General features: G+C 47.5%; 1 protein-coding gene across 4 annotated transcripts in view; it reads left to right on the forward strand.

Moving 5' to 3' along the window:
- Positions 1–20,566, forward strand: part of TSHZ1 (teashirt zinc finger homeobox 1) — a 79,427-nt gene extending 58,861 nt beyond the window's left edge. For 3 of the 4 annotated variants that reach the window (XM_009252480.4, XM_024235864.3, XM_009252481.4), the window contains exon 2: positions 16,297–20,566. In XM_009252480.4, coding sequence (XP_009250755.4) covers positions 16,297–19,490 — 3,194 coding nt within the window. In that variant the 3' untranslated portion in view covers positions 19,491–20,566. Of the gene's footprint in view, positions 1–8,171; positions 9,109–16,296 lie in introns of those variants that run through there. The other variant, XM_063716954.1, reaches the window with a different exon arrangement.
- The last annotated feature ends 2,825 nt before the right edge of the window (positions 20,567–23,391 follow it).

A 23,391-nucleotide genomic window follows, 5' to 3' on the forward strand; every position in this document is an offset into this window, starting at 1 on the left:
TCACATGTATGGGAAAAAGCCACAGCCTCAGTGCATTTATCTGCATCGGTTTGCTTTGGATTACATGCAGCATCTGCTCATTCTTTAATTCACTATCCAGCCTGTAGTTATGGAACAGCTACTTTGTTCCAGGCACCATGTTAGCTGCCAGGATCCAAGGTCCACTAAGATGTTGTTCTGTGCTCAAGGAGACCTGGCCCAGCAGGAAGACAGATCACTAGACCCGTGGTTACCTCCCCTGTGCTATGATTAAGTGGCCGCAGGGTGTGGGGGAATCATGGGCTGGGGGAAGTTGGGGGAGGGCCCTGAAGGCTGGCAGGTGGCAATGCTGGAGACTGTTTGTCGAGGGGCAGCTGTCGGGTGGAGCAGAGCTGACTCCACAGAGGGAGCCTGGCTGGTGTGGTTGGAAACAGACGTTTTTGATCCTCTTATTTTTCTATTGTAGTAAAATGTACAAAATTGATACGATATATAAAATTATATTAACTATTATTAAGTGTACAGTTCAGTGGTATTAAATACATTTGCATTGCTGTGTAACCATCACCACCCCATCCATTCCCAGAACTTTTTCATCTTCTCAAACTAAACTGAAACTGAGTACCCATTAAACACTACCCCTTGTTCCCAGCTCCCCTGGCTCCCAGCAGCCACCATTCTACCTGTGTCCTGTGATGGAGCCCGAGTCGACGTGGCTGGAAACAGATTCCGACAGGGCTTTGTAGCCACCCATAAATGGCAGTCCTGAAAATAGTGTCCTCTGTAGCCTGTCATGGCGGATACATGTGACCAGAACTTTTAGGGAGAACTACCCAAGACCAATTTTGTTGACCTTCATGTAGACAAGGACCTGATTTTGCAAACAGCCTATTCTGAAATTGAAATCAGTTTTAAACTCATGCCACTTACAGTTGCTGATAGAGATGGCCCATTGCGGCATTATGGTTGTGTGTCAGGAACCCGGCTGTGGGGTGGACCATCTAGGGAAAGCCCCTGTTCCTTGCCTTACCGATGGCATGGCCTGGGGCACCTCACTTAACCTCTGTGCCTCAGTTTCCTCATATGGGAATAGAGAGTGAAATCAGATTTCCCCTTGTAGCGTCAGTGAGGAGCTAACACAGTTAATACATGTAGAGTACTTACAATGATGCCTGGTCCAGAGGAAGGGTTCAACAGATATTAACTTGTTATTATTCAATGACATTTTAATGCAAAGCATAATGCCAGTTGAGCAGATATTCTGTGGGTATGAAATGTTTATCCAAGAACAAATAATTTTTTTCTTTCAAATATAGTCCTCCCAAATAAATTACAAGTGTGCTGGGAAAAATACCCTTCTCTATCCAGGTGGATCATTATCCAAGAATATATTTTCTTCCTATTTGAGATTAGATTTCAATATTGCCACTGAAAAAAAGTTGCTTCTGATGATTGGAGTGGGCTTTTTACCCTTTCTACAGAGAATATATTTGCATGTGTATACTGTTTTCTTTCAGGCTACTGTCGTGAGTATTTAGGAACTGTTAGCATCAAACATCCTTTTTTCCTACTCTGACTTGACTTTAATAACTTCCACTATTTAGCCCACTCCCATGGTGTAGTTTAGGTTTTTTTAGTGTATTTTCTTTTTTTCTGAATCTTTTCTTTCTCCCTCTGTTTTCATTAAGTGAAGCACACTCAACATTGTTCTCCAAGCATTTTCATGAGCAGAACCAAAGGAGGCCAAAGGGAAAGAGAGAAGCATGGAAATGAAGTTAAAAGTTGGGAGTGGAGGACCTGTGCTTGCTTCAGCTGGTCTCAGTAAGAGACTTTCCTGCAGAAACAAATGGGATAGAATTTGTTTTGTTTCTTATGCCCCATGAATGCATCATTTATTTTAGAAATTGTGTTACCCAAACCTTGTGCATTTTCCAGGAATCCCACTTATAGTCTGTGTCTAGAGACGTGGTTGCAGCGTGGACTCAGGGACCTCACAGGCAGCCGATTAGAAGAAATAGGAGAAAATATCCTTAGACTAGGAATTGTTTATACTAAATTTTTGAAAGTGCAAGTAATGACTAGCATAAGGGCCCTGCGTATCACCTCGTTATGTGGGCATCCCTCCAGCCTCTCCTTTGGATAGATCAACGAGGAATACTGTGAAGAATGCTTGAGGCTTGAACCCAGACTAGGACTGAAGCACCTTCTTCCATCTTTTTAGCTGGGAAACTTTATCTCTCGCTTCACTCAAGGATGCAAATGAAGAGTGAAATCCACTCACCTGCAGAATTCACTTCTCTGGGTGCCCCAGGCACCCTGGGCCTGCGTCTTCCTGAGCCCCATCCCTGGTGTGCTCAATAATGCAGCAGGATTTTGCTCCACCAAAGTGTCATCTGTCTAGGTGAGTTGTGCCCGTGCCTATCTGAAGTGACAGCCATCTTTGAGTCCCCGCCTCTCTAACTGACTTCTCTTTTATCATCCATGTTGGGAAGGTAGCATTTTCGACAAGGTTGTTTCCTCTTCCCCCTCTTCTTTTTTCTTGCCCCTCCCCCCTTCCTGCTTCCTGGTCCCCTCCCCACCCCCTTAACGCACCGGATCAAAACATTATCACTGACAAAGGTTTCTCTCTCCAAATTAAATGAGTCCAGCTAGCCTGGGAATTTCCACGAAGAAAGAAAGTGAAATGCTGATGTGCGAAGTTAATGAATCTGGTAACAGAGAGAACATTATTGAGCCTGGATAATATGATCTAGCTGCCTTCCTTCTCCACTCGCTTCCTGTAAAGAATGTATGGAAGTCAGTTATGTGGCGTGATTCTAACATCTGTCCTACCCCATAATGGTAATTTGTATAAGTAATGGAAACAGGTTAAATACTCCATTCCAATGTTGCCAGCAGGGATGAAAATGAACATTTCAATGAAATCATCTCGACAGAGCAGAGAGGGGAGGGGCATAGACTGATTCATCTCCACTCCCTTTGGTGATGGGAGCCCTAATGAGAATGCTCGGATGTATAGTTTATCAGATAGAAGAGGAAGAGCACGCAGGTCTCAGAGATGAGAATCCTGCAGAACTGCGCGGGCACGCAAGGCGCCTTGGTCTCCTTTGCAGACCTTTGCTAATAACGTGCTCTTTTCATTCTAAGGGAGGATGAGAGGGAAAGAGGGGAGGAGGGGCCAGGGATCTGTGTGCACCCCTCTAATGGGCTGCCTGCCAGGCTCATCTTCAGCTGGGCAAAACCACAGGGTGATTCTACTAGATTTCTTAGGACTCTGCTAAAACTTAAAGGGAGGAAGGAGAACTGGTATTTTCCTCATTTCTTTGTAATTGGAAATAATCCTTTTCAGAGTGGCCTTCTCTTTGCCTAGAGAGTCACTTTACTTCTTTAAGTTGTTAATGTGAAGAAGAGCCATTTCACTTGGCTTGCTAGTGCTATTTAAAAAGAATTTAAATTGGAACTCAATTCCTTGTCACTGTATCCCTATACTTGTACTGTCCTTCTAGAGAGAATATCAGGTCATCTAGCAAGGGGAATACGTGTCCCATAGCATCGTTGTCAATCCAAGTATGTTAATGTGGGTTGTTCAACATATTTTCATTCTAAAGTGCTGCAATTGAACATGTAGACTGTGTTATTTACTATCCAGATAAGTTAGAAATGGAAACACCTAGTCAGCTGGTCTGTCATATTAAATGCTAATATCCCAATGATTCCAAACATCCAAATTTGGGAACACTGCAAAAGCTGAGCACCTTTTATGAAGGGGACACACCTTCTGCTTTTCATCAGGATGTTTTGCCACCAAGGAGGAAGAGATGGGGTGCACGGATGTTCCATAGTGTGTGTGGGTATTTGGGGTGTCTGCTAGATTTTTCAGAATAGATTTGAAGCTGACTTTTAGAAAGCAGAGCATGTTCGGGGAAGCCTTTCTTCTATTGTTGCTTCAGCTCTTTAGCAAAGCACCCACACTTGTTCATCTATCCACAGAGCAGCGATAACAGTGAGGCAGCGTTCTGGGAGTGTTCACCTCTTATGGAATATAAAACAGGATGGTTTAAGAAAACACCTTTATTTTGTGCATAATTGGGGTACAGATTAAGATGCAAGTTCGGGGAGAATACAAACCTAATTGCTCAGAGCCAGTGTTATTAAGACTCAAGGGAATCTGCAACTTTACCACATTTAGCCATTAAAAAACAAATACAGCTGTCACTTCTCACCCATCCCTAAAAATGACTGTTGACTAGAGTGAGTCTTGTTTTCTTTAAAGTAACAAAGATGTTTTAAACAATGTTGGGCTACAAATTGAGAAACATAATTTTTATCTGATTTGCTAAAGATGTGATGTTTGTGCCTCATATAATTACAATTTGAGATGAAAATGTTTTTCAGACGGTGTGTGTGTGTTTACATTGTAAACCGTCAGGTCACACATTGTTGGTGTCATATGAGGCTCTAAGAGGGACCGTATACATTGCCTTATGTCCGCTCACATTAGAACACACAGAATTTCATGTTGCTCAGGATGACAGCGTATCTTCAGGGACACATTGGCATCCAGAAGGCACATTTTGTGACAAAAAATATTAACAAGATTTAATTAAAAAATAAAGTCTAACCATCAGATCCAGTTGTCCCATTTCCATTTTGGGAATGGTAGGGCCTATATAATTTTAAATTTTTTATTCACACCCACGCACATACATACTCACCTGCACACATTCCCACCTGTGTGCACACACATGTGCACTCTCGCACAGCCACACCCACCCACAAGTGCGTGTGAAGGCCGGCGGCGCCTCCTCCTGGGCTGCTGGTGCTTGCTGGTTCATATGGTTCCTTGCAGTCTGTAGGGTGCTGTGCGTGTCCCCCCAATGGCAGGACACACTGTACACGCTCACACTGTCACATTCTGCACCATCGCGCTAGGCTCAGGAAGGGTGGGGGAGTGATGGCAAAGCTGTTTTGACACAAAAAGAAATAGCAAAAATGATGATCTGGAGTCTTTGTTTTATTTGATGGGGAAAAATGTCATTTATTTCTATACGTAATTGTAAAAGAAGAATTTTATACTGCAGTTACCATTTTCAAGCTTACTCATTCATCAGATTTTCGTGAGGTGGAGGTGGGGTGATGGTGGGGGGCTGGTGACGCCAACAGTGAGGGTGTAGTGGAGAAAATGCAGAGGTAGTGACTATTTTCTGTGATTCAGTGGCCTCTCTTATAAAAATCTTTTAGGCTAAAAGATTGTACTCATTCCCCTGGTAAAGGATATTCTGATAAGTTAATCACTAGAAATAAGCATTTCTACAAATATCATAATATATTCCAGTACATTTGTACCCATAAGAACTAAAGATTGTTAGAAAACTGTAGCTTATAGTGAAAACAAAAGATGTTTAGAAAATTGTAGCTTATAATGAAAACAAAGGATTGTCACAAATAATTAGCTAAACTTGTAAGTTGTTATGTCTCTCTATATCTTTGTCTGTCTGTCTCTCTGCCAAAGTAATTTTTTTTTAAAAAGGCATCTTGTAAAGCAATTATGAGAATTCACTGATAATAGTAAAAATAAACCTAATTATTAAGATAAAGAATTTTATTTTCTGTCATGATAGTGTTGATATAACTTTTGATTCAGACACCAAATATTGTTACTAATAGGATTTAAGTAAAGTCAGGTGTTACGTTACCTTCTATTTGGTTTCCAGTCGAGTATAGAGACAATTATGCAGGATGTGTTAGCTCATGGTTCATCACACTGATAAATAATTTCTGTCCGTAGCCACTTTTAAAGATAAAAGTTCTCCTAACTCTGTGCTGGGTGTTAGTGCTAGTCTCCCATCGGTAGCAGCACGGGTGCCTGGTACACGTCCTTGCCACTTGCCTGCATCCACGCCGCTACGGCCTAGAGACTGGCATTCCCATTGCTTTTCTGTTCCTGTGTGTTTATGGGAATAAGCTACTGGCTTTTAAAATGGAGACATATTCTGAGACATAAGCCCTTTGTGGGTTTTGGAGACTGTGGAAGACCTCTTCACTCGTTGATCTCTCACTCCCATCCCCTGAGACCCTTGGAAAGGCCTGTAGAAGTTCACCTTTTTGGAATAAACTTCGTGTTGAAGTATTGCAAGAGTACAGTGTGCAGTGCTGTGAAGGTAACTGGGTTATCAGGCAGTAGTAGATTTGGCGACGTTTGTTAGTAGTTCTTGGTGATGGCTGGCGGCATGTAGTCAGAGAATGAGCCGGTACTTAATCTGCGTTATGTTTCTTTACACTCATTTCAGCCATTTGAAGAGGTATGCCATGCACAAGTCTCCTCTCTGGATTTCTAAATGTTTCTCATCAGGGCAAGCCCTACCCTGGCTGATGAAAGTCCTTTTTTAGTTTCAGGGGGTCAGATAATACCAAGTTGGAACCTGGTGTTGGCTAATATTGGGTTTGTAGACCCAGAGTCATCAGACTTCTTCAGGGTGGGATTTATCTTTCCCCAGACGTGGGGGTAAAAACTGAAATCGGCTGATGTTTTGAGTGCAGGTCATTGGATATGCACGTCTTGGGGATGACTAGCTTGGTTTCTGGAGTAAGAGAACATTTCCACCACTCTTTTTCTTCCTGACACCATTGAAAATCAAAGTTTTTCATCTTTTACATTACGGTTTAAGCTCTGATTTGTGCTACTTGTTAAGTACCTTGTTGACAAACTCTAGACAAAAGATTAACACCTAAAGTGCTTATTGGGAACAGCAAGAGGGTCTTAAATTAGTTTTCTTATTCCCCACTTAACTTGAAATTGAATTCAGGGGCAGTGAGAGAAAGAAGAAATTATGTTTGTTTTAAAACAGTTACCTGTGGATTCCTAATTAAAATTAGAATTGGGAAAAGCCATTAGGTCATTTTATTTGCAGACTCTGAAATTCTTAAAAATTGTTTCTTTTTTTTTTTAACATTTACTGGTTTATGATGTATATATAATAACAATAAGAAATATATGTATTTAAATTATATTTCTATTTTTCATTGTACATGAATAAGTTCTTCAGTGGTGATTTCTGAAATTTTGGTGCACCCATCATCTATTGGGTTTTAAGTAAATAAAATAGTTCTGTTATAAATCAAATGCTTAACAAACCAGTACATTAATGATTGGTATCAGGCAACTAAAATTTGCCAAAGTAATAGAAAAAATTTTGTTTCTATCATGTCAGAGCAAAAGTGGCCTTTCAGCTTTGCCTGGCAGGGTGTCAGTCTTCCTGCAAGAAATCGGAGCGATGTTAGTAAATTAGCACGTATATTGTATTTTTACCTCCTTTCCTGATGAGGAAGGGCCATGCCCTGCCTGGGTCTGCTCTCTGTGCATTTTTTGGTTTCCCAGCGTATTCTAACTTTCATCAAAACCACCTGCTCTCTCCATAACGAAGGTGATGTTACTTTATGAGTGATCAATTATAAATTTGGAAGAAAGTGTTTCGTAAGATTCTACAATGAATTGAAGCTGTGCATTCATCACTTAGGTGTGGGGAGGCCCCTTTTGTGAATTGGCCCCTTGGAGTAAATGTGTTTTGATATAATGGCCATCTGTTCATGGATATCACATTTGCCAGTCTGCAAAATAGTTTGATTTAGATAAACATGTAATTTGGTAAGATTATATAGTTTCACCAGGTGGCAATACAATAGTGAAATTTGGTGTTTACTGTAAGGCAGTCACCAAGCAGGGACTGAAGACCTGCGTTTGAGTTTGTGACTTTTGAACATCCATTCGTCTTTCACAGCCAGCTCTCACTTACGTGTGCTAATGAGGAAGAGAGAGCTTGGGTAGACAGTTTCCTGACCTCATTGCTGTCATTTGTGTCCACCACCTCCTCCGTCAGGCCTCCAAAGAGCTCTTCACAAGGAACAGCATTTCTGCCTGGTGTGGGTTTCCCCACCTCTCCCTTCCTTCCTCTGTTCTTTGGCAGATGCTCTAATCATCAGCAAAGCCTCTGAAAGGCAGGCACGGGGAGAAGAAGAACAAGAAGGGCCCAGCTGGTCCGTGGCCCAAATTTCACAACTGACTGTCAGAGCACCATCTACACAACAGTTAAGACTGATGCTGGCTCAGCTTCAGTCTTAACTGAAGGGATGGGCTTGGGCTGGGATGGGCATATCGTCATTTTGTTCCCATTGTTACCATTTATTTGAGTGGCATGAAGCTAAGCAGGTTCCCATAGCCACAGGACGATGGCACATCTGTGTGCAGGATGTTTTCTGATTCATTCTGTGAGTCTGCGGGGTGTGAGGAGGAGGAGGAGCAGGCGTCCTCGCTCCTTCAGGCTGTTGTAGCAGAGCACTGTGGACTGTGTGGCTGTGTGTGGACTGTGAGCAACAGACATGTATTACTCACAGTTCTGGGCCTGGGAGGTGGGAGAGCAAGGCAGCAGCAGATCTGGGAGCTGGTGAGGGCCTGCCTCCTGTGTGTATGTAGATGGCGTCATCTCACTGTGACGTCACGTGGTAGAAAGGGCAAGGCAGCAATCTGGATACTTTTTAAAGATAAGGGCACTCATGCTGTTCTTGAGGGCTCTTTCCTGGTGACCTCCTAAAGGCCGTACCTCCTTCTGCCATTACCATGGAGGGTTAGATTTCAACAGAGGAATTCGAGGGCGGGGATACAAACACTGAGACCACAGCAGCTGACAAGCACACAGTTGGGCCACATACTGATGGTGATGATTCTGTCATTGCCATAAATACTTCCTATAACCCCAAAAGACATTGTTCCAGTGGGGACAGTGGTTGTTCCAGTGGGGAAAACGAGGTCCCAAGGAGCGAGCGAGTGTATCGGGTCACACTGTGTGTACGTATCTGAGCCTGAGCTCCTACCATGCTCTCCAGACATCAGATCCATACCTTCCATCTCTCTCTCCTCCTGCCACGCTAAGGGGGTAGGTGGGGGGATCTGTTCTACTAAAGAAACCACAGCAATGGCCACGCTAGTGTAAGCCCCATAGAGGTGAACCACTGGGGTGTCAGTCCCACCCCAGTTCACTCTGTCTTTTCAGGCCCAGGCTCCTGGGGAGCACCCCTTTGGATCACCCCTACACACATCCAGGGTGGATTAGTGGACCTTGCTGTGTGTGACAGGTATAGCCTGGGGGTGGGGTGGGGGGTGCTGGCTTCTGAAAGTGATTTGGCACATTCCTCCCTGATACAGACTTAGCAAAATCCAAGCACTCCTTCCTTGCCTAGTACGGAGGCCAAGGTGCTGGGTTGCTCCTGTTTGGAGGCACCTGGGTTCTGGGTTGGAATTTCTCCTATCTCAGGCTTTGTCCCATGACTCCTGGCCGCCTTCTCCCCGGGTCCTAAACTCTTAAAATGAAACTCTGTTGATTTTCAGTCCCTCTGAGGGATTCTGGCCCTGGGATCTGGTGCTCTCTGCCTGCTCCCCAGTTTTGGAAGGGTACGGGCCCTTGTTGGGGGCCTGTGGGGGCAGAAGAACCGGAAGACTCAGTGCACCGTGAAAGACCGGGCGTGGAGGGAGGCAGAGGCTGCTTGGAGTCTGGCCTGCTGCTGCCTGGTTGAGCCTTGGGAGGGTCCTTGGCCACTCAGCTGTGACGGGGGAGATCAGAAGCACAGGTCCTCCAGTGCTGGCTGCTGGAGGTGGTCGTCCAGAGGTGGTGCTGTGGCTCCAGTTACTATTATTATTTGTATTATTATTGAGTCCTTGGAACTAAGCCAGGCCTCGAAGGGTCTTGGAAGATGCGAGGAAGAGGGTAAGGTGAGGCCGGCAGTCAGTCACAGATTTAATATGGAGTCTTTCATGGGACGCCCTCCTGCCCACCTCCGTCTGTGGGGCCGTTGAGTCCCTTGCACCCACTAATGTCTGTGGCTGTCCCAAAGACTGTTCCCTTCCATGGTCACAAGAGCTTCAGACAAGAGGCCACCCTGACCAGCACTTCAGCCTCAGGGCCCCTGGACCGGGGTGGTGGGGGAATGGCGAGGATGTGCTTTATTCAAGGGGGACAGGAGAGCTGCTTGGGGTCAGGAGGGCGAGTTCGGGCCAGTGAGAAATGGTGCCCAGTGATGTGGGGTGGAAGGTAGGCCGTCCTCCCAGCTGTCTTGAAGGTTTATTCTTCCTCGCATCTCTTGTAAGTTAGAGGGGAAAAGGTTAGCTAGTTAAAAAAATAGATATGGTGAGCTGAAAGAACATAGTAGAATAGTAAAATAGCTGAAAAATAGAAGATCATCCGGATTCAATAAACTGGAAGAGTATATGATAAAAGTATAATTGCCAGAAGGTTCAGAGGGCAAGGACAGCAGTGAGCAAACCCCATCAGCTAAGCCTAGCATGGTGACAACTGTGTGTGGGTGAGCCGCCGGCCCTCCTGTTTGTCAGACACTGCAGCCCCTCCCATGGGAAGGCTGGATGGAGAGCGCCCTGCAGTGGCTGTGGAATTGAGGAGCTGGAGCAGGAGGACGGTGGGAGGTGGCCGCTGTGGTCAGGGACCTGGGGGAACTGGGGCAGAGCAGCCCAGGACAGCCTCTCTGGCAGCGCGGGGCAGGAGCTCACTCATGTTCTCAACCCAGACACCATCTGCATCCCTGATCGTTCCAAACCCCCTTTCATTTTTAACATTAAAACACAGTAACAATTGATAAAGTCTTTCCCAACATTCCTGCCCCGGGCTGGGCCCTGCCATTCTCCGTGCTCCCTAATTCCCAGGATCTGACTGCTGACTGTGGCTGCGGCTGGTAGACGTTCTGTGAAAATTTGCTTCTAGCGAATTCATTCCAGTAATGGTGTTCAATGGCTAGTCCATGTTGGCTGAACTGAAAATATTGAAGATTTCAAAAATACAGATATTTGTGAAGAACCACTTCATTCAATGATAAATAACCTGTGTATTTATTATCTAGATAGAAAACACTAACATTCTTTGAAAAGGATTTTTTCTTTGTACTGTGTATATAATTTTGTCTTCTGCTTTTTTCATTTAATGATTTTCTCCATGTCATTAAAACATACTTTCTCATGTTTGAAGGATACTGCATCCTGAGAATAAACACTAGTTCATGTAACTACTCCTTATTGTTGAAGATTTAGACCATGGCAAGTTTTATGTGTGTAAAAGGACATCTTGTATAAGGGACATCTTTGTGCATGAAGCTTTTTCTGCATTTCATATTAACTTCTTAGGCTAACCTCAAAAAATAAAATGATTGGGCTAAAGAGCATCAATGTTTTAACATTTCTCTCCCTTTACTCTTTTTCTTTGAGATTCTCTCATTTATAACACCGTGTCTGGCACATAATGGCTGTTCTAAATACTTAATACAGAATTACTTTTGGTCATTCATTCATTCAAAAACATTTACTCCATATCTTCTCTGGCATTTAGATGTTAATGAGACAAAAGAAAATAACTTGATCCCGATAGTGGCAAAGGGGAAAGACCGGGGCTGGGAATCAGTGACTCGCTTTCACATCATGTTTCCCTCATTTGTTTCCTGTGTTACTATGGGGAAGTCGGTCAACTTCTCTGAGACTGTTTTCTTTCCTGTGGAATAGGTGTTTCAGTGATAACTTAGCTTAAAGGGTTGTGAGAATTAAATGAAGCAATGGGATGAAAATACTCAACCCAGAGGCGCAGGAGCCTGTGCTGTGTTAGTTGAGTGAAAGAATTCACCGCTCTATGAAGAAGACAGACAGGTAACAGCTCCAGATTCTTCCAGGAGTGGTGAATTCCATGAGGGGGTTGAGAGGGTGGCATATGGAGATGACCTTTGAGCCTCCCTGGAGGGATGAGGGAGGGCCCAGTAGCTCACACCAGCCAGAGAGTGGGGGAGGGCTGGCATCCAGACTGGGCGCTCCCCTGCGGGGGAAGGGCTGCCTGGGACCAGATAGATAGAGCGGGCTGGGCACGGAGGGCTAGGCACAGACGGGGCAGCGGTGAGGGTCCAGACGCCCTGCCTGGGACACGCAGCTTCAACAGAGGCTTGAACTCAGGGTTGTCGGGAGCACAGCGTCTGCGGGAAGGGAGAATGTCACGGACCAGGAGTGGAGGGAGGTCATCTGGGGACATTGGAGGGCTCTGGCTACAGCTGGTCATCAGTGCAGGGCCAGTTTCGATGCGGGGCCTGAGGACCAGGAGGCTTTGAGGATGGCGCTGCTTTTCTGCCTCGGATACTCTCGTTTGGGGTTATTCGGTAACATCTGAATCTGGAGATTCAGAAGGAGGAGAAAGTGTGCTGTTGTTTTGAGGAGGTGGATGCTGGAGAGGGCGGTGGGGTGTCATTTTGTTTGCACACAATGTAGGTGTGATGTGGAGCACCCATGTCACATTAGATCTGTGTCAGAACAGTGGGGCTCCTTCCATGGGCCCTACATGGGGCCAGGCCCTGAAAGCACCATGGGGGCAGCATGGCAAGCGTCCTCCCTGATAGGCCTGTGTCTGGCAGGTGTGCAGGGCTGCCCATGGCTGTGGTGGGCACAGGCACTGGGGTTGTGGAGAAGGTGAGATTGGCCAGAGAGAGGCTGTAGTAAGAACGGGCAAGAGCAGGAGGCAGACCTGGGGACACGGCAGCTCAGAACAGGGAGGGGGAAGCGGGCACCGAGGGTCTGGAGACGAGGGACAGGGCCACATGCTGCTTACAGGTGCAACCGGGTGGGGAGTGAGAAGCTGCCTCCAGACGGCTTCTGGAAGGTGGGCATGCTAGGTGCGGGCAGGGAGAGTCTGAACCTGTGGGGGCCCAGCCTTCACCCTGGTCCACGTGGGGCTCCCTGCCTTCCAAAAGTGTCCCTCCCCTACCCGGTCACAGGCTGCCTGATCACCCTGCTTTGCTTCTTCCCTGGGACATGAGTCCCTGTCCCTAGGGCAGAGACTTTATGGACCCCCTCCTTCCACGTCCGCACTCCCTGGAGTCCACACAGGGCCGTGGACATCTGCGCAAGGAAATGGCTTGCTGGGAAGATGACTTCTTAGGAGGGCCTTCTCGTTCTGTGGATCTGTGAGGTCCAATCTGTTGTGACACACATTGGCGATGAGATACATTGTAGCTCAGCCTAGGAACTTCCCGGGTGCAGAATGAACTGTCTTGGAGCCTGGTCTGGACGACGCTCCGCGCCTGCCGGGAGCATGAGGGTGCAATATGGTGTGGGAAGAGGCCATCACTATGTGGTCCTGAGATGCTGGGCCAGGCCCTGAGGCACAGCCCTGACTCCGGACCCTTATCCTTTGTGGGCGCCCGCTCCAAGCAAGGGGACGAGGATTGGTCAGTGTTGAACACACCCTAGAGGCATGAGAGCAAGTTTCCCATTTCTGTGTTTTCAGAGTTGAGATGAAAGCCTGCCATGGACGGTATTGTGTCCCATCATTCATATGTGGAAGGCCTGACTCCCATTGTGGCTGTATTTGGAGAAGGGGCCTTTAGGAAGTAATTAACGTTAAATGGGGTCACAGGGCCATTGTCCAACAGAGGTGGCCTTAGAAGAAGTGGAAGAGCTCTCTCTTTCCACCTGCTGGAAGGAAGAGCCAATCAGGGAGAGAGCTGCCATCCTCAAGCCAGGGAGAGGCCTCACCACAAACCAAACCTGCCAGACCTTAACCTGGGACTTCCAGTCTCCAGGACTGGGAGAAAGGAAGTTCTGTTGGTCAAGCCAGCCAGTCTACAGTATGTGGATATGGTAGCCCAAGCTGACGAACACAAAGTCACTTATTAGAACACACAGGTTGGCGTGGGCCATGGGATGGCTGGTTTAGCCTGTGCAGCAGCCTTCAGGCACCTGTGGCCGGGAGCAGAGGCACACAGAGCAGTGGGCCAGCGGTGATGGGCTCCCCGAACTGAGCAGATCCAAGTCAAGCTAAATGTTTCCTTTGCATTAGTGGCCATGAAACTCCCTTTCACAAAGATGGGTTGACGAAAGCCGTGAGGCCCTTTCCTATAGTTGATCCTGATAGAAGGGCCTCCCACACACAGTAGGAGGGGCCTGGGGCCGAGGCCAGCACATGCTCAGGCCTGCCAACATCTTTAACCTGGGCCTTCTGCCTCCGCCAGGCGTTGCCCTGCCCAGCACATCCTACAGCCTTCAGAGTCACCCTCCGAGTCCACAGAGGAGCTGCACCTTGTGGCCCAAGCCAACAGGGCCCAGGCCAGGCTGGTTCAAAGGTGATGAGTCTGACCAGTGGTTCTTAAAGTGGGGTCCCTGGGTCCCAGAAGTGAACCCTCAGAACTGGGCCATCCTAAACCTTTAATAATTATGGGTGAATGACAATGTGCCTGAACTTAGCAATTATCTTTTAATGTTTTGAGCATTATATTTTACAGGAGAGTCATAGAATCATCTCAAACATCCCCCACATGTTGATGCCTGTAGTTGAGGCCTGGGGTCTTACATGATTGGTTATTTTCCACACTCACAGCACAGTGTGAACAGGATTGTGATTCCTGGCTTTGCTGCTTTTCCACAGACCGCCATGAAATGCGTGAACAGAGGTGTGCAGATTGTCGTGTGCAAAAAGGGCAGTGCATGCAAGCACTCGGGATGGCCTGAACTAGAAGACTCTCCATATGACCGATTCAGTCGTCTTTCATTGTGTGTGTGTGTGTGCGTGTGCTTGTGTATGCACGTGTGATTGTGCATGTGCCTGTGAGTGCTGGCTGCCACTAGAATCTGAAGCCCTGCATTTGCAGGTTTTGAGGCTCTCACACTGCTCCCCGCTGCCCCTGGCATCCTCCCTTTGGGCGGCCAAGATGTTTTCTGTCCCTCCCAGCAGTCCTCCCTGAAAACGTGTGTGCTCCTTGTCGTGTTCCCTCAGGCCCTGGCTCTGATGATATGATCATGAATGATGATATTTAATGAGACACCCCTCTCAGGTCAGATGAATGCATTTTAATAGGGACTTTCTGCAAAATATCTGAACCCCAAATATCCCAAGTTGTTGATGGAACTCTAGTCCAGCTAGTTGTTCCCTCGAGACGGGAAAAGTAAGTAAAAGTGCTTTGGTCAAAGAAGCTGAGGCAGTGTTTCTTGCAGTAGTCTTCCCTTGAGAGTTAGGAAGGCGTGTTGCATAGTGAAGGATCTGACATGTCCTGCAGTCACAAGTCCAGGTTTCATTTCGGTTTCTGTGCCCTCCAGCCTCATTCATGGGACAACTTCCGTATCCCGGAGGCCCCTCTGGGAAATGCTGCCTTCAGCCCATGAAGTCACTCCACTGCGCAGTCGTGGGCCTGTAGTAGGCGGCTGGAGCGTGGACCGTTGGGCTTTTGTAATTAAACAGCTTTTATTGTGATAAAATATTTATAACATATAGGTGACCATTTTAACCATTTTAAGTGCACAGTTTCATGGCGTTAAGAACATTCATATTGTTGCGCAGCCATCACCACCCTCTGTCTCCAGAACTTTCTCATCTTCCCAGATGGAAACTCTGTCCCCATCCCCTCCTTCTCCTGGCACCTACCACCATTCTGCTCTCTTTTTCTGTGAATGTGGTGACTGTAGGGCCCTCACGTGAGGTGAGCCATGCAGTACATGTCCTCTTGTGACTGGCTGCCTTCACTGAGCGCTATGCCCTCGAGGTGCATCCGCACTGCAGTGCGTGTCAGAACTCCCTTTCCAAGCCTGAGTGTGGACGGGCCATACCACGTTCGTCCCTCCAGCCATCAGTGGACATTTCGGTGCCTTCCAGCTTTTGGCTGCCATCAATGAGTCTGCTCTGGGCCTTGGTGAACAACCGTGGCTTTTGCCATCTGGCAGCCCCATGCAGGTGGCACTTTGCTCTGCCCAGGCAGGAGATTGGCTGTGCCATGTTGATGCTTTTGGTGAAGACCAGAGTGTTTTCATTGCTTGCCATTGAGGAGTGTTTTTATTTATGGAAATGATATAATACTGTCTGTGAATATCCTGCTCTGAAAATTGATAACCAGGTCCTGCCCGATGGGTGTTTACAAATATTTGCCATATGGAAGTCACGAGGGGACTCCTGGGTCACTTACAGAGGGAACAGCCTATAGGAGGGGTACTTGGCAGGTGGTGGCTGGAGTCCCAAGTTCCTGCCCTTTCCACCAGGCTGCAAGGGTCAACCTGACATCTTTGGGATGAGCACGGGACATCATCCTCTAGTTCAGTCCCCTTTGCTAAAGACATACTCAGGAGGGGACAGCACCTTTTGAAACCTAACTCCTGCAAAGGGGTAGATATGTAAACTTGGGGTAGCCTTGTGTCCTGGGAGCTAGGCTGACAAATATCTTTTTAAAGATCATCTAACTGCTGGGGAGGCTGTGTCCTTGAAGATGATTTACTTCTGACTGGGTTTCATTTTTCTCTCCTAGCTTATGTTCCTGAGGAAGAATTGAAGGCAGCAGAAATAGATGAAGAGCACGTGGAGGATGACGGGCTGTCTTTGGACATTCAGGAAAGTGAGTACATGTGCAATGAAGAGACAGAGATCAAAGAGGCGCAGAGCTACCAGAACTCCCCAGTCAGCTCTGCGACTAACCAGGACGCCGGCTACGGGTCGCCCTTCAGCGAGAGCAGCGACCAGCTAGCCCATTTCAAAGGCTCTTCCTCTCGAGAAGAGAAGGAGGATCCGCAGTGTCCCGACAGTGTCTCATACCCCCAGGACAGCCTGGCACAGATCAAAGCTGTGTATGCAAACTTGTTCTCCGAGTCCTGCTGGTCCAGCTTAGCTCTGGATTTAAAGAAGTCGGGTTCCACCACCAGCACCAACGATGCCAGCCAGAAGGAGAGCTCCGCCCCCACACCCACACCCCCCACCTGCCCCGCCAGCACCACTGGCCCCACCACGAGCACGCCCAGCACCAGCTGCAGCTCCAGCACCAGCCACAGCAGTACCACCAGTACCAGCAGCAGCTCCGGGTACGACTGGCACCAGGCTGCACTGGCTAAGACGCTGCAGCAGACGTCCTCGTATGGGCTGCTTCCTGAGCCCAGCCTGTTCAGCACCGTGCAGCTCTACCGCCAGAACAATAAGCTCTACGGCTCCGTCTTCACGGGCGCCAGCAAGTTCCGGTGCAAAGACTGCAGTGCTGCGTACGACACGCTGGTGGAACTGACAGTGCACATGAACGAGACAGGCCACTACCGCGACGACAACAGGGACAAGGACTCCGAGAAGACCAAGCGGTGGTCCAAGCCCAGGAAGCGCTCCCTGATGGAGATGGAGGGGAAGGAGGATGCCCAGAAGGTGCTGAAGTGCATGTACTGTGGACACTCCTTCGAGTCCTTGCAGGACCTCAGCGTCCACATGATCAAAACCAAGCATTACCAGAAAGTGCCTCTGAAGGAGCCAGTGCCAGCCATCACCAAACTGGTCCCCTCCACCAAAAAGCGGGCGCTTCAGGACCTGGCGCCCCCCTGCTCCCCTGAGCCAGCAGGAATGGCCGCAGAGGTGGCCCTGAGTGAGTCAGCCAAGGATCAGAAAGCAGCAAACCCGTACGTCACGCCCAATAACCGCTACGGCTACCAGAATGGCGCCAGCTACACCTGGCAGTTTGAGGCCCGCAAGGCGCAGATCCTCAAGTGCATGGAGTGTGGCAGCTCCCACGACACGCTGCAGCAGCTCACCGCCCACATGATGGTCACCGGGCACTTCCTGAAAGTGACCACCTCTGCTTCTAAGAAGGGCAAGCAGTTGGTGCTGGACCCTGTGGTGGAAGAGAAGATCCAGTCCATCCCACTACCGCCCACCACCCACACGCGGCTGCCGGCCTCCAGCATCAAAAAGCAGCCCGACTCTCCCGCGGGGTCCACGACTTCTGAAGAAAAGAAAGAGCCGGAGAAGGAGAAGCCGCTCGTGGCTGGCGACACGGAGAAGATCAAGGAGGAGAGTGAGGACAGCTCAGAGAAATTTGAGCCCAGCACCCTGTACCCGTACCTGCGCGAGGAGGACCTGGACGACAGCCCCAAGGGAGGGCTGGACATTCTCAAGTCCCTGGAGAATACCGTCTCCACGGCCATTAGCAAAGCTCAGAATGGTGCGCCCTCATGGGGTGGCTACCCCAGCATCCATGCAGCCTACCAGCTCCCGGGCACCGTGAAGCCACTGCCAGCGGCCGTGCAGAGCGTGCAGGTGCAGCCGTCCTATGCTGGTGGCGTGAAGTCGCTGTCTTCCGCTGAGCACAACGCCCTCCTGCACTCCCCGGGGAGCCTCACGCCCCCACCGCACAAGAGCAACGTGTCTGCCATGGAGGAGCTGGTGGAGAAGGTCATGGGCAAGGTCAACATCAAGAAGGAGGAGAGACCCCCTGAGAAGGAGAAGAGCTCCCCGGCTAAGGCTGCGTCCCCCATAGCAAAAGAGAATAAAGATTTCCCTAAAACGGAGGAAGTCAGCGGCAAACCACAGAAGAAGGGCCCTGAGGCCGAGACCGGGAAGGCCAAAAAGGAGGCACCGCTGGACGTTCACACCCCAAATGGCACAGAGCCTCTCAAAGCAAAGGTCACCAACGGCTGTAACAACCTGGGGATCATCACAGACCACTCACCGGAGCCTTCCTTCATCAACCCGCTGAGCGCTTTGCAGTCCATCATGAACACCCACCTGGGCAAGGTGTCCAAGCCCGTGAGTCCCTCGCTGGACCCGCTGGCGATGCTGTACAAGATCAGCAACAGCATGCTGGACAAGCCGGTGTACCCCACCACCCCTGTGAAGCAGGCCGACGCCATCGACCGCTACTACTACGAAAACAGCGACCAGCCCATTGACTTAACCAAGTCCAAGAACAAGCCGCTGGTGTCCAGCGTGGCCGATTCGGTGGCATCACCTCTGCGGGAGAGCGCACTCATGGACATCTCCGATATGGTGAAAAACCTCACAGGCCGCCTGACGCCCAAGTCCTCCACACCCTCCACGGTTTCGGAGAAGTCCGATGCTGATGGCAGCAGCTTTGAGGAGGCGCTGGATGAGCTGTCACCGGTTCACAAGAGGAAGGGCCGGCAGTCCAACTGGAACCCACAGCACCTGCTCATCCTGCAGGCTCAGTTCGCCTCGAGCTTGCGGGAGACCACAGAGGGCAAGTACATCATGTCGGACCTGGGCCCGCAGGAGAGGGTGCACATCTCGAAGTTCACTGGGCTCTCCATGACCACCATCAGCCACTGGCTGGCCAATGTGAAGTACCAGTTGAGGAGGACAGGGGGAACGAAATTCCTAAAGAACCTGGACACAGGGCATCCTGTTTTCTTTTGCAACGATTGTGCCTCTCAGTTCAGAACTGCTTCTACATACATAAGTCATTTGGAGACGCACTTGGGCTTCAGCCTGAAGGATCTCTCCAAGCTGCCACTCAATCAGATTCAAGAACAGCAGAATGTTTCGAAAGTCCTCGCCAACAAAACTCTGGGCCCACTGGGGGCCACCGAGGAAGACTTGGGCTCCACATTCCAATGTAAGCTCTGCAACCGGACTTTTGCGAGCAAGCACGCAGTCAAACTGCACCTTAGTAAGACCCACGGCAAGTCTCCCGAGGACCACCTGATCTATGTGACTGAGTTGGAGAAACAGTAGCGTCCAGGTATGCGAGAGACCGCGGAACATTGCACTAAACGTCGTCGAGCTGCACTAGGCCTGGCCTGAGCCTCTGAAATCAGTCTTTCCTTTGTTGCTGGCCCGCCTCTCTGGACCTTGGTTTTCTTACACATATTTTGTATATTTATATGCTCTCTGTCCGATCTGTGCATGTTATTTTTCTTTTTCCGTGAGTCAGAGTCTGACCTTTATTTTCAACATCTGTTCTTGATGTTAAGCTATCTTTTGTAGGAAATAGTGGGGCACACTACTCAGAGACATTATTTAGCAGTAAAGAAAGACACAAATAACAATGATAAAAAGACATCCTAAAATGATGAAGTTGCCGTGACAATAAAGGTCATAGAACCTGGTAGTGTCAAATTTAACCCTTTGAGGACTGTAATTGCATTTCTGTGCCTTTCACTTGAAAAAAAAAGAAAAAAGAAAAAAAGGCTTGAAGGCATTTCATTCAGATCAAAAGCTGTGTCAGACACAAAACTTATTTAATAATTAAAAAATGAGCTTTTATATGCAGAACTGGTTTGTGAGGAAACGTGCATGCAGCTGTGGGAAGATAGAAAGCTGTCTAGGACTCACGGGGTTCGGAAGCCACACCTCTACATGTCTAAAACAAAAAACAACAACAACAGATACCCCACTCGCCACTATGCCCAAACCCTCTGGATGCTGAAAAATGCCACTTTCGGCAAAAAAAAAGTATGCAAGCTATTATTTAAAAATGTGTAAAAATGCTATTTCTTTTTTCCTGTAAAATATTGCAGTTTATAGTTATTTACAAATGTAAGCTTTGGTACAAGCTGACCTTTCTATGGCGTGCTGCATTGGTAAATGAAAAAAAATGGGGCAAACGTTGGAGTCCTTTCCTTGTAAATTGCCAGCATCAGCTTAAAAACTCCTATATGTTACATATCGTACCATTTTAATCTCTTCAACTTTCTTTGTACCTTCTGGCTGTATGCTTTCTCTTTTAACTTTTTATATTGTCATTTTATATTAAATTTCTGTGTATATAATGTAAAACCACAATTTTTGAATAAAATTTAGTTCCTGCAGCTTGATTTAAATAGCGGACTTTTACTGGCACCTGCATCTCTCCAGATGCATGTACTCAGAGGGACTGTCAGACAAAAATAAATACATAAAAACAAAGCAAGCAATGCACTATTAATTATACATTTTGATGTTCTATCATTAATATTGTACAGTACATTTTGGTTCACACAATTAAATCCACTGTTTTCTCAGATGTAAAATAAACCCACATGCAGTTCTTGATTTACATGGATTGTCATGTCGTCATTATTTTGCCTTTGAGATGTTATTTCAGCAACAAGAGGTATTGCTTATGCAATCAACCAACAAAAATTCTATTCAGAATCATCATTTCATGATTTGTGTGCTGACATGTTTCATTCAAATGATAAGTATTGCGTTTTAAAAAATGATAATTAAAATTTTTAACTCCACTGGGTGCCAAGGATTGCCGAGTTTAGCCATTGAGTGATGGCTGTTTTGTACTTAGGTGGGCTGAGATGCATCCTTCAGAGAATCCTTTGCAAAATTTAAAAATATGTATAATTAACCTGTGTGTCTATCCAGAGATTTAATGATGGGAGTAGAGGGGTAGGGCTTACTCCACCAGCAAAGACCCCGAGGACCCTGGAATTAGTTCTGTGTTACTCCCAAGAGGAAAACCTGATTTCTGAGCTTTTAAAAATCTACAATTTTAAAAAGGAAACTGGCTGCCGTTGTATTCAGTGTTTGAAATGAGGCTTCTTTCTGCAGATTAGAGCACGGCGGGCTCTACTGAGAATGTCAGGACCCTTGCCATGAAAACGCCCATCCTCCAGGGTGACCCCTGTCCCTGAAAGCCCAGGACTCACTGCCCAGTCTGTATTGAGGGAAGCATTGACATTGAGGCCCCCTGGCCTCTTCCCCCCAGCCCCAGAAGCACTTAATGATACGACCAGGAAAATTTACTTTTCTGCCTTTTGCTTAAATTTTCATAAAATTATATCCTGAGAAAGGTTAGAGCTTACACCGCTCTGTTCAGAAGCAGCTAAGCAATTGTGATATTTTAATTATTTCTCTCACATTGCCCCGTGACAGCAAGGATTGTTCTGTTTCCATTAATGATTTGAGGAGGAGGAGCAGGTCCAGGTGGGTCGTATTTACACAGTCTTTTGTACTAACGCAGCAGAGCGCCAGGGAGGTTTGCTAAATTTTTCTGACTTTTTTCATTGGTAAATAGCTATGTCCTTTAGGAGCCTCAGCCATTTAGACATTTCAGTTCAATTACTGGGTGATTATGTACTTTGGGCTCAAGGGGTGACAGAGAAGAATAACAATTAGGCTTATGGCAGTGGTGTGGGGGCTTTGCATAATAATCCTTTGAAGTTATGTTTATTTTACCACAAACCTGCAAACATATGATTATGTGATTTCGCCCCTATAGCAAAAGTGTTAGCAGCAGCAGGTGAAGTGGTACAAAGGGAGGTGAGCGCTTCCCAGAAGGGGGTCGCTGGGCCCAGTCCCAGTGTGCAGCTAAGCACTGAGTCATTTTAAAGCAGCTTGCAACTTGAGTTCTGATCATTGGGGACAGACATAGAATTGGGGTTTTCCTTTAAATTTTTTTCCTCCTAACTCACCAACTGTATTGCTATGTTGTCATTGACCCTAATTTCCCAACCAATGCATAGGAGACTAGGTTATCTTAATCATACCACTGATAGTGATAATGAACGTGGCGATCCCGACTAGTATTTGTCGAGTGCTTCCTCTGTGCCCAGGACTAAGTCGAAGTACTTCCCACCTATAAACTCATTCCTTCCTCACAACTGTATGCGGTGGGTTCTGTTACTTTCATGCTGAGTTTACAGGTGAGGAGCCAGGCACAGCAGGGTTGAGGAATGGACCCAAGGCCACATGGCTTACGAACGACTAAATGACTAAACATGGGCTTTGAGCCCAAAAAGCTTTTGCTGCAGAACCACACTCTGAACACCTCCTTACAGGCCTTGGGATCTGCCCCAGGTGGGGATCTCTGCTGTCACCCAGAGGCAGGGCGTCTCCTATGGGGTGGGGAGCTACAGGCAAGGCTTCAGGATGGTGCTGGGGGGCGTGGGATGCAGCTGAGCAGCCAGAGCTGCTCATCACCTCCCACTGCAGCCCTTGTGGATGGCAAAATGTAACCACCCCATGGTCTGCTGGATTTGAGAAAATAAGTTGGAAGATGTTTTTATGATTCTGTAGCAACTTCAATTGAATATGGGTACACTTAGTAACACAGAAACTCAATTTGTAAGGATACAAATGGATTGGCTAATCCAGGGAAGGATTGGGATACCTACAATCTGAAGATTTACTTGACACGTTTCCCCTTCCTTCACTGATGTCCAAGGAAACGTGTCCACCCTTCACTTCGTGTAGTTTTGTGTGTCCCAGCAAATGAACTCCACACATGGCATTGGGGCCTCTCGGCCTCCTAAGTCGGCCCCAGGGAACAGATCTTCGTCTTCTGTGGTGTGGGGACAAAATGGCCCTCGGCATCTGGAGAGAGTCGGCCACCTGTCCCAGCCTGTGGGATGCTGGCAAGGAGGCTGGGGAGAGGGCAAGTGGCTTCTCAGTCCAGCAGTCTGGTTTGGCTTGGTGGTCGTCGTACGCATGCAGGTGTCACCCTGATTTGCACTCATGTTTGCAGTTTGAGACTTGGAGTTAATAACTAATCATGTATTTTTTTCCTTCAAATGTAGAATTTTGTAAAGTTTGTGGTATTCCCCAAAATGTGTGTTGGGTGAGGATGTTGCTTGATAGTCAGTTTTTAAAGAGAGAGAAAACCTGTGAAATAATGACAGACAATGGTTTACGTAAGCGAAAC

This window comes from Pongo abelii, chromosome 17, assembly GCF_028885655.2.
Source record: "Pongo abelii isolate AG06213 chromosome 17, NHGRI_mPonAbe1-v2.0_pri, whole genome shotgun sequence".
Taxonomy (NCBI): domain Eukaryota; kingdom Metazoa; phylum Chordata; class Mammalia; order Primates; family Hominidae; genus Pongo; species Pongo abelii.